Below are 11,707 nucleotides of genomic sequence, written 5' to 3'. Positions count from 1 at the left end.
ATATATTATTATATATATAAAATATTCTTATTTTGAATAAATACTATTTTTGATGTATGGTTTACACATATGGTTTGCCCTATCCACACATATCCACACATGTTCATCATTTATGGATAATTAAAGCAAAACCCCTTTTTGCTTGCTTATACTGTTGCCTGTCACTGTATTGCTGTTTGTTTGGTTTGAACTCGTTTTTGAGGTGAAACGAATAACGTTTAATGATATAAACGCTGTATTTCTTCCTACATTTGCGCATGAATCAGTTGTAGAGGCCTGACAGCTGGAGCTTCGTAATGTTTAAGGGGTCAGACATGCGAGAGTGGAATATAAATAGTTATGTTTAATATATTGCTGTTCTGTTTCCCTTCAGACTACGAGAGGAGAGCAGCACAGTGTTTCTGACTTCAGAGGTCCTGGAGTTCTGGAGTTTTTCTCATGCCTGACATGCCAATGAGACTATGATTACAGGCAACATCTGTCACATTTATCTCAAACATACAGTTATATACCTGAAACTCTGCTGACCTGTCACAAATCTACCTGAGGTTTGTCAAAAATACACCGGGTGTGACGTCAGAAGGCTGCTGTCTTAGATTTGTCATGTGAAATGTTACAATGTTTCAATTTAGCTTCATGCAGCTTCTTTGGACAGAATGAAAAATATATGTTCCCATGCTGAAATGCGGTAGGTTTAATGTTGGTTAAAAAAACCTTCTATGAAGCCCGTATCTATAATGCATTATGAGAGTATTCTTAAGGCAATAGATAATGCATTATGTTTATATATATGTACGGTATTTGTCCGCTTAAAGTAACATAAGTAAAATCGCTATGAGAGTTATAATGCAATATAATTATGAGAAATATTATCCATTGTAACTTAAGTGAATGAATCGTTTTCATTGTGTGTTATAAATGAGCATACTCTGAAAAGCTATAACAACAAATAATTAAATAATTGAACATATTAAAACAGTTCCTGTATATATATATATATATATATATATATATATATATATATATATATATATATATATATATATATATATATATATTTAAATAACTGACATGAAATGAAAACATCACTCATTGCTCATTTTCAAATATATACTAAATATCATATCATAAATTTGTATATTATCCATGGAGGTCAGACTTTGTTGTTTCAAATGAAGAACAAAATACAGACGAAAAATCATTAATGTAATGATAATATAATTTCCAAAGAAATCATTTATATTCTATTAGAAAAGAAAAGAAAACATGAGCATGTTTTCTAAAACATTGTGGTATATAATTTGCTTTTATTTGGGAAAAAAAGTAAAATAAGAGCCATGTTATTGGACAGTTTGGTTAGTGGCTCATTTTTATATTTATTATTTATTTGCGATCTCCCTGTCAATAAAAACTGTCCAAAAAATAATCAAAATCAGAATGATAATAAAAGGTAAACAATAAAAATATTTGTTCTCCAAACTGGAAATCTGCTGTGTTGAAGATTGACTCTGTATGAGAAAGAACGACATAACCAACAATGAAAAAGTTTCCATGGCAACCAGAGGTAAAATCAGACAGAAGTGATTATGTTTTGGTCATACCTAAGCAATTAAAATACCGCACGTGTTTGTGTGTGTATGTTTACCTGTGTGAAAGCTGAGACAAAAGGAGAGGAAATTCTATTTCATGGCTCTTTGAGGCGTGCATGATCTAATTTTGTATACTTTATATACCTTTACACCTTTACACAAACAAGAACTGGCAGTGTGTTGCAATGTAGCACTACCCACAATCCCCCAGAAAATTGAAAAGATGGCTATAAAAAGAAATGCCAAAATAGTCACTTTTGTAATTTTAGCTAAAAGTCTTTAATTTCTGCAGCTTTCAGCGAGAGTTCATGTGTTTGTTTGCTGCTTCTGTGTGTGTGTGTGTGTGTGTGTGTGAATTAGATGGGTGTAAGAAGAAAGTGTGTGTGATGAGCCACAGTGCACGGTTTCATTAGGGGGCAGATGGCAGCACTCAAGTCGGAAGTGACTGACATAATGGCTCGACCAGGCCGGCAGGCTGTATGTGTGTGTGTGTGTGTGTGTGTGTGTGTGCGTGTGTGTGTGTTTGCATTTGTTCACGTCATAGACTGAAAATCTCCCATGCACTCAGTCGTGCACAGCAGAATCCTTTCACATTTTACTTGTTTATTCACGTGTTTGAAAAAAAAAAAAAGTTATAGTTAGTCAACATGAAGAGGTATCTTTAAATGTAATTTGACATTTTAATAGGCGAGTAAAACATCAAATCCGAAGTTATTGTTATTATTTGAGAATAGATATGACCAGATTGTATATATAAGATATATATTATATATATCTAATTCATATTTATTATTTATTTATTAAAAAAGAAGACAACTGAATCATATTGTAATAGAATGTTCTTTTTAAATTATGTTTACAATGTTTTTATTTATATATATATTTATTATTTAAAAATAATGTTGTTGCTATTATTTGCAGTATATATATATATATATATATATATATATATATATATATATATATATTTTTTTTTTTTTTTTTTTTTTTTTGCATTTTGCATTTTGCATTTTGCATTTTGCAAATATTATTGTTTTTTTTGCCATGGATATAGACATTGCTGATGATATGGTTTTAACTAATGAACGAATGAATGAATGCATTAACAAATAAATACATAAAAAGTTCAAGCTTTATTATAATTCACAGTTTTTCTTTGTATCACTCTTTCACACTTCATGCATTAATAATGCACATTATTTATTAATTCCTCTAAATGTGGTTTATAATACGGTCTTGTTTAATAAAGCAATCATAGATTCTGTCTGATGTGAGCCTGTGGTCAGTCTGGGGTTTGTTAAACGTGTCTCTCCTCCTGCGCCCACAAATTCATATTCGTCTGTTTACGCTGCCTGTTTTAATAAAGAGCCCGTCCGAATGAGACGTTGTAAAATAACATTAGGGCTTCTGAAAAACATCTCGCTTGCAATGTGTACATGGCTAACGTCGACACCAAAAACCTTCATTCAAGTTCATTGTGAACTGGTTTCGACGACGAGATTCAGTTTGTCACCCTGCATACAGAGGCTTATTTAATGAAACACAGAGAGAGAGAAAGAAAAAAAAACTTTAGAAACTATGACCTAGTGGGTGTTTCAAAAATAAAGTTGTATGCTCAAGTTAATACTTTGGCAGATCAAACTTCATAATGCAATGTGTATAATTATTATTCATTATGTAGTATTTGTGCTGGGGCTTTTAGTATCTTGAGGTCAAACCAGATCAGTGTTGAAATGATATGTTGGTGTTATAGTTTAGAGAGTGTTGGCCATGCAGGAATCCTTTGGCACAAATCTTTGAAGGTCCACACAGATAATGACTTTTTTTTTTTTTTTGCTGTAAGGTAGCTTCAACATTAATGAATTGGTCTCTTTTAGCAAGTTCAGGGTAAATCACGGAGTGATGTAACATTTTGTCGCAATATATGCTGATTTTGTTGAGCTATATATACGTTTTTGATGGAATATAACTATATTTAAGCAAAATAAATAATACAATGATACTATAAATAATAACACAACATGCACGCTACCATTTAAAATCATTCAAAATTTGACTACGCAATTAATTAACCAACCAATCCAAAAACAATTTAGCAAAAATGCAAAAAGCACAGGCAAAAATATATAAATAAAAATCAAAGCAGAAACTGATATAGTCCTCTAAATGCTATATTTTTGCACTCCACTTTATCCTATTACTTACAGCTGGTTAGGTATATATATAATACAGGTTTTTAGGTGAAACTGAAACTGATGGTTTTAAAATCCTCCCCGGTTCCCCTCGCCTCAAATATAGAAATGTTCATTTCCGCTTTAATTTTTAGGCATAATCTTGTTTAATGTAAAGATGTGCAAATATTACCGCGCGCCTATCACTCATTCCCATAGATGCCAGAGCTCTGGGGTTGTAAAAAACCCTCCCATTGAGGGAGGCAGAGCGTCGGGAGGGATGGATGACAGAATGACAGCAGTGCGCTCGGAATAAATGCTCGCGTACCGGAGCGGAGTGGCAGGAGAGCACAGCTTCTCGCGCGCTGCGTGTTTATACGGCGGCTCGCTCGGACGTGCCACGCGTCTTCTGAGCGGGACATCAGGAGAAAAGTCTTAACCTTCCGTCGGAATATTGGCTAAGGGGGGCAACCACGCTGTTTGAGGCGATATTTGCAGCTTTTCAAAGTGGAGAGGTAAGTTGCGTTGGGGTTTTTTTTAATGCCAAAAGTATATTTTAGCGTCGGCTTTTGGGAAACGCGCGCTGTGCGTAACGACGGGGCTTTGTGAAACGGGCATGTGGAGTTGCACAGCGGTGTCATGCTCGGGAGCAACTGGTGTGTCCTGTTGAACATGCGTGCATGGCTGCGGGTCGGTAGCTGATGCACGTGTGCCTTTGTTTGTTTTCGTGTGTGAAAGTTTTGGGGGAATTGTGAGAATCATCGACGTGTTCTAACCGTTATGTATTAAGTCCAGGCAACTCGCGCTGGTTTGAAGCGTGCACGCTGTGATCATTTCATTTTTAGCATTTTTTTGACGTGTTGAATGAATTTAGCGTTGTCCAAAATAAAATGACCACATAATGTGTGTGCAAAGCACCTGTTATTTAAAATGTTGGAAATATTATGCGTTGTATTGTTGGAACAATATCACAAGATTCACCGATACAAGTCTGTTTAGAAAAGCAGGAGCTGTTTCTGTTTTTACAGATAAATTGCTTTTATTGATGAGGTCGCGTTGAGTTAGTCAGGTGAAATAATATTTCAAATTAATAACACTGAGGCACATTTTCACTGCTATCAAGACATCAGTACTGGATGAGGGATGCAATGTGCCTCTTTAAGAGCTTGGTCATGCAGAGTCCATAATTTTCTCAATGTGATATCGGTGTCATTTACAACAAACGCATTTTTATTTTATCATTCACAAATAGTCGCCCCGTTATTGAATGCAAGTGTACTGTAAACAAGACACTAATAGATCATGCTGTGAATGCCATGCAGAGCAATTGAAAGTTATTAGCTGTGCCTTTGCTTATTCTTTATTACAAAACAGTCCCTGCAGTTGTAATGATTTTCTCCGTGACACTAAATCTGAATTAGCAATGTCGCATTTTGACAGAATTGGACAATAGTTGTTCACACGAGGCCATATGCGTTTCATGCTGCCAAGAAAGGCGAGATGCAGGAGGACTGGAGATTATAAGTGTTTCTTACATGAACGTTCAGTTGAGACCGAGCGTGATGCACATGGACGAAACGCTACTGGCTTGTCAACAGAAAGGAAAGAGCGAATTGAAGTCCACGTTCACAGCTTGTACACTGTGATATGAGTCACCACTCAATCATTGAAATTATTAACAAAAAATATTGTGAAGGTTTCAACTGAATGACTCTTTCTTACAAATAATGCCTTGCACTGAAAGTCAAGCAATAATTCATCCAAAAATAAAATTCTGCCTTTATTTACTCACACTCATGTTGTCGCAGTCCTGTATGCTGTTATTATATTTCTGTGGAACACAACAACGAAATTTGGAAGAATCTCACAGTGTGATCTGTATGATAGTTTTGTATGAGAAATCGTTTAAAAAGCATTAACTTTATTCAGATAATCTTCGCCTCCAGCGAGCTTATGATTCAAGAAACTGATCACCGAGTCAGTGATTTATACCAGATCAGTTTGATTTGTGAACGGATCATTATTTGTGATTCAGATCAACGTTTCATTGAAAAGAACTGTTCATTCACAAATCTGACTTTAAAGCATCGAATATAGAACATGAGATGTATGAACTACTTTTATGTTTAGGTTTTTTTTTTTTGTTTGTTTCATGGAAAAATGACAGGATGCGTATTTAAAATCAATTTTTGGTCAAACTATTCCTTTAAAGTGCCCCTATTATGGATTTTTGAAAATGACCTGTCATGCATGTGACAGTGTGTAATGTGAATGAAAACATCTTGTAAAGTGTATGAAGTTGTCTCAAAAGTAAGAGCTGACTCTGAATCATTGAAACCATTGAGTCCCAATTAAGCCGTTTCATATCGACAAATGAAACATTAGCATATTGCCCGCCCAATTGTTCTGTTGAACAGAATGAAAATGCAAATTTATTTTTTGCTACTGTATGTCAACTTGCATGCATGTCAACCAGTTGTTCGGGAATCCAAAAACCAAAATACGAACCTTTCATAACCCATAATATGGTGACTTTAAACCAATTTTTCTTACTGACGTAGTTAGGCTTAATTAGTGGTCTGAAAATTTCCTTAAATGTCACAGGATGCCATTAGTAGAATGAAAAAGTGAATCTTGCTAGTCTGTACTGTCTTGCATTTCTTCGTGTCTTCGCCTGCTGTGGTTGACACCTCTGACATGTCACTCTCTTTTGTCACATTTAACTCGATCACAGATCTGACGCACAGCAAGACACAATGCAGGAATCTGAGCCCAGCGTGTGTCAGCTGCAGCCCAACATCATCTCAGTGCGCCTCTTAAAAAGAAAGATCGGTGGGCTGGGCTTTCTGGTCAAACAACGTGTGTGCAAGCCGCCCGTCATCATCTCTGACCTCATCCGTGGTGGGGCGGCAGAGGAATGCGGGCTGGTTCAGGTCGGGGACATCGTCCTGGCCGTCAACAACAAGCCTTTGGTGGACCTGAGCTACGAACGTGCGCTCGAGACCCTGAAGAACGTATCGCCTGAGAGCCACGCCGTCCTCATCCTCCGCGGACCCGAGGGTTTCACCACTCACCTGGAGACCACACTGAGCAGTGACGGGAAACCCAAAACGATTCGGGTCACCAGGCCCGTTATCCCCGCTCAGAGCAGGCCGTGTGATCGATGTTCGCCTCTCAGTCCCAACATGACCAAAGAGCTCAGGGCCATAGAGAACCTGTCCTCTTCCTCTACTCCCAGGAAAGACCCACGGGAGAGCAAACCCCTGATTCCCCTGCTGGCCCAGGACTCTCTGCTCAGAGAAGGAGGCCATTCAGCCCTTCTCCTCAACGGTGTGGAGGAAAACAACGACCTGCTGAAGGAGATCGAGCCAGTGCTGAAGCTCATCAAGAACAGCAAAAAAGAGATCAATGGAGAAGGTCAGAGAGCTATAGAGAGGAAAGATGTCGAAGTGCAGGTGGAGAGGTGAGTGATGTCCAAAAAACATACCAACACGTACAACTCTGTGCAGTTTCCAACTGAAATAAACACTAATGGCAGTAAGTCACAAATAGAGTTCAGTTATTTCAAACTAATTATTATTGCAAGGACAAATTATCAGTCGGAGGGTTTTTTTTTTTTTGCAGATCTTTGTTTGCCACAATACTATGAACACAAAAGGCTTAAACCATAGTGAATTATAAACTAATACATTTTGACATCTACATCACAAGCATAACAAGCTCTGTTTATATGGCTTTTCTTTCATGGCAAACCTGCTCAGTTGCTCACCTGGTACAGCCTAGCACTTGCAATGGGGAGTGTTCCTGTGAAAAAAACATGATAAATAGCTAAAATGGAATGGTTGCTTCAGCAAATGCATTTTATCCCACATTTATCTAGGTTTTGGTACGTTACTTTCAAATGCGATAAACTTTTACTTTCATTTACCGTACTTTAATTTCTAAACTCAACTTAAATAATGAAATTGAAAATAATGTTATCGACAAAAGATAGGTTTAAATGCACACTACGTGAATATATTTTCAGCACATAACTCATCCTGACCTAAAAAAAAATCCTAAACAGATGATAGAATGTGAAAACGCTCGGAACCTCACTGAAACAATCGGTCTGAGATTGCCTGAATGAGGTGGTCTCGGCTCAGTTGAAAGCAGACTCTGGAGTGGATCAGTTGTAGTCAGAAAGCAATCAGATCCAACAGACCAATGAAACAGGCTTTATCACAATGTATGATGGGGAGTTACGTAGGTTCCGTGCAAAAAAGCTTTGTTGTTTTGCTAATTCCTCAAAATGAACCTGTGAATGTTTGTGGATGAGTACGTCTTATTGCTCTTTTTCAGAGTAGGTGCATTTTAAAATTTTTTGATAATTAATCCTGGACTTCTTCTCAAAATGATAAATTAAAATAATTACATTTACAAAACAAAAAAAACAAGGCCCGCAAAGTTGTTGTTTCATCTTTATGAGTGACAGCTAAGTGGAAACCTAGACGTGGAATTTTGACCAATGAGAGAACAAGTGACTTTTAATAACTAATTTGGTTTAGAAGCCTAGCCGTGTAAAAGCAAACCGCAACAAGAAGGAAAAGCAATCTTGTAATAAATTTAATCTCTATATCGGAAACAAAGCAATCGAGCTACAAGTGTGAAAAGAACCTAACATTGAAGTGTTATCTAGCTAGGATAGTTCACTTAAAAAATTCTGAAATTACTCACCCTCATGCCATTCCAAACTTATAAGACCTTTGTTTATCTTCGGAAACACAAATTAGGATATGTTAAATGCAATCTAAGAGCTTTCTGACCCTGCGTGGACAGCAAGGCAACTGACAGATTCAAGGCCCAGAACATAGTCCATGTAGTTATATGTACAGACATCAGTGGCTCAGCTGTAATAAAATTGTGAATGTGGTATTTGCAATTGCATATTACACTTTACTGAGACTGGGTCTAAAGACATCTGAGACTTAGTTCTATCATTCACTTTATTATTATTTTTTTATAAATCAGGATAAGAACATTTGAGAAATAAGAACACAGTTTAGAAATCTGTCCTCTATGGTCTCATTATCTGGTGCCTGTTCAATTAGTCTGATGATATGGTTTGCATGTTGAAATCTGATTTAACTATATGTAATCACCTGAAACATTACATTTAACATCCCACTCATAATTTTCTTTATGGTGCAATGAATATGGAATTCCAATAAACCACTAAACAGGAAATTGCATTGTTTGGAGTTAAACAACCTTTTTAATATATGTGCAAATATAGGTTATGAATGCGTTCTCCATTTTGGATTGAAATTCACCACTGACATTTAAAAAGCAAGTCCACTAACACAACTTAACATCGCTTGTTCCCAGAAAGATCATGTTTTGAAAGCTTCAAGTGGAAGCCCGTGAGTAATGACAACACTACAGAAAATTACATGAGCACTATTGACTGAAGGGAAGAGTTCTCTCAAAAACGTTATTGGTATAATGCTGTGAACTCTGTATGTACTCCCAGTGCAAAATTTTAGACATAATCAAAAGAGCACAATAGAGTCTGGTTTTCTAGTGGTGGAGTATGGGTTTAGTTGGGACACTGTTTATTCCAACGAGTATTTCTGTGTAATCTGTTTGCGAAAAAGTCTTCATCGTAAACAAATCTGATAAAACTCTTTGGGAATATGATTTCCAAATCACTTGACAGAGAATATAGACATTGTTGCACATACATTACTTATATTTCCTTACTTGGTGAGCTGTCAGTGAGTGAATGTATTTATTCCATTATACGTAAGCATTTTTTTTTTTTAATGCTTATGTATAAGGCTCTTAATGGTCTCGCTCCGCAGCATCTGGCAGGTCTTTTAACGTTCTATACGCCAACATGAAATCTACTCTCGTCTCAGCAAGGTCTCTTAGTTGTTCCTAAAACACGGCTGCGGTCTAGAGTTGAAAGGACATTCTTTACATATGCTCCAAAACCGAATTCTGTCCCAGTTGATATTAGAGAGGCTACTTCTTTAGCTGTTTTTAAAACGTTTTTTACAGTGGAAGTTTCAGCAAAGGATAAATTAATTTCCAGCACTGAAAACCTCTTGCAGAGATACTAAATTCACTTTAAAATGGATATCCCTGTACAGCTTTGACTATTACTTTATTTTGGCTGAACTTTCAACGTTGTTACGCAAAATGACAAAGCTGATTGGTTGATTCTTGTCACATGACTCGCGGTGTGCTTAGCATTGTCTGTGCGGCGCGGACGCGTCTGGAAAAACAAGCTACATTTGAAATAACGAATTTGAGAGTGCAAAAGACGCCACATGTGAACGGCCCCGTACGGTTGCGTTTTCCACCTCTTGGTCTAATTAATTCTACCTTAATTATTTGTTTCAAAGTAGCCATTGTAGTTTTTGTCATAATAAACATAAAATAGTATTGCAATATTGTTTAAATAATTGACAAATGAATCGCAAACAGCTGCTATCCTCATTTTAAGGTGCCTAAACATGAAATGTGGAAAAATATTTACTGATTCCAAACAGGTTTCCAGAACTCTTCCCTCCTTTTTGCCGTTGGTCAGTTAAACCGATAGTCCCGCCCCAAACTAACGCCATTGGTTCGTTATTTGTTGTCGTTTGTCAAGTAAGTCTGGATGTTCAAATAAACATAGCAATGATTAGCAATCGCCACAGAGATTTCTTTTCTGTATTAGAAGAACTAAACAAATTATAATTAGGCTTGGAATATTAATCCAACTGCTGATGGCAGCGTTTCATCCAAAACAAATCAAGCTTCTCTCACTTTTCTCACATATGTGATAAATGTGTTACTATGAGTCCATCAACAGCAGCTAGAAAAAAAAATTCTGTAAGTGATTGTTTACACTTTTTAATTATTCATTATACTTCGGATAGCATGGTTTATTGTTCAAGTGTCTTAGCACAAGCACTAAATCTGATTATGGAATAACTTCGAAAGGAATTTACCATTTCATTTAAAAGACGTAGTGCACATTGGTAGCCTTGAGATATTAATGTTTTAGAGAAATTGAAGTTCTATGAGGCAAGTTGTTAATTATGATATACTGTATGTTTACTGTATGTCACTGTACATCCAGACCTGTTTTCTTCTGGCTGATGTTTAAGCTGTTTGTGACTTTCAGAGACCTTGGTGTGGGAAATGGACAGAACGCCCAGCTGGCGTCGGATAACGACAGAGTGTTTGATGACCTCTGGAGAAAGGACAACATGCCTACGGTGCTTAACAACCCTTACTCAGAGAGTGACAAGGTAAAATACAGTCTAAATGGCTTTACGTTTGGCTTTGAAGGACTGTGAGTGAGTCAGTAATCTAGCATTATTTCTTTTTTTAAAGGTGCGTGCACAGAATTATTGAAGCTTTTCTTTACCGTAAATATAGCGTGGTCTGCTTGACAGCTGGCAGATATTCAATGTCCTACTCTGAAAAAGAATTACAGGGCATAGTTCCGCAAAATGAAAGAAATTCTAAAGAAGCGTAAAAAAGTGTAAACTATGCTACCTACTACTAATAAAATACAACTAAGCGTATTCATGTTTATATATGAAAATTTAAATGAAATACCAAAACAGAAACCAAAAACATTTCAATATTAATAATAAACAATGTTGCCTGAGCATCAAATAAGCATGTTAGAAAGATTTCTGGAGAATCTTGTGACACTGAAAACTGGAGTAACGATGCTGAAAAATTAAGCTTTGCAATTATTTTAATATATTCAAACCGCTAAATAAAAATGTTAAATCACAATACTATTTCCCAATATCATTTTACAGCATTTTAATTGAATAAGTGTATAAATTTTTGTCTTTTTTATGAAACATCTCCCCAACCTCAAATTTTTAGATAGACATCAACTTGTCAAACTCAAAGTAAATTATATTTCTTCTCTTGATTATTTACAAAACAGGCATT

General features: G+C 36.3%; 1 protein-coding gene across 2 annotated transcripts in view; it reads left to right on the top strand.

Annotated features, from left to right (window-relative positions):
- Positions 1–4,025: 4,025 nt before the first annotated feature.
- The window catches only part of nos1 (nitric oxide synthase 1 (neuronal)), a 47,766-nt gene continuing 40,084 nt past the window's right edge, over positions 4,026–11,707 (top strand). The window contains exons 1-3 of one of the 2 annotated variants that reach the window (XM_043240454.1): positions 4,026–4,275; positions 6,495–7,223; positions 10,917–11,043. In XM_043240454.1, coding sequence (XP_043096389.1) covers positions 6,517–7,223; positions 10,917–11,043 — 834 coding nt within the window. In that variant the 5' untranslated portion in view covers positions 4,026–4,275; positions 6,495–6,516. The remainder of the gene's footprint in view (positions 4,276–6,494; positions 7,224–10,916; positions 11,044–11,707) is intronic. The other variant, XM_043240453.1, reaches the window with a different exon arrangement.

The sequence above is a fragment of the Puntigrus tetrazona genome, chromosome 5 (genome assembly GCF_018831695.1).
Source record: "Puntigrus tetrazona isolate hp1 chromosome 5, ASM1883169v1, whole genome shotgun sequence".
Classification (NCBI taxonomy): Eukaryota; Metazoa; Chordata; class Actinopteri; order Cypriniformes; family Cyprinidae; genus Puntigrus; species Puntigrus tetrazona.
The sequence above is the reverse complement of the archived record's forward strand: the minus strand, read 5'-3'. Positions and strand labels throughout refer to the sequence as shown.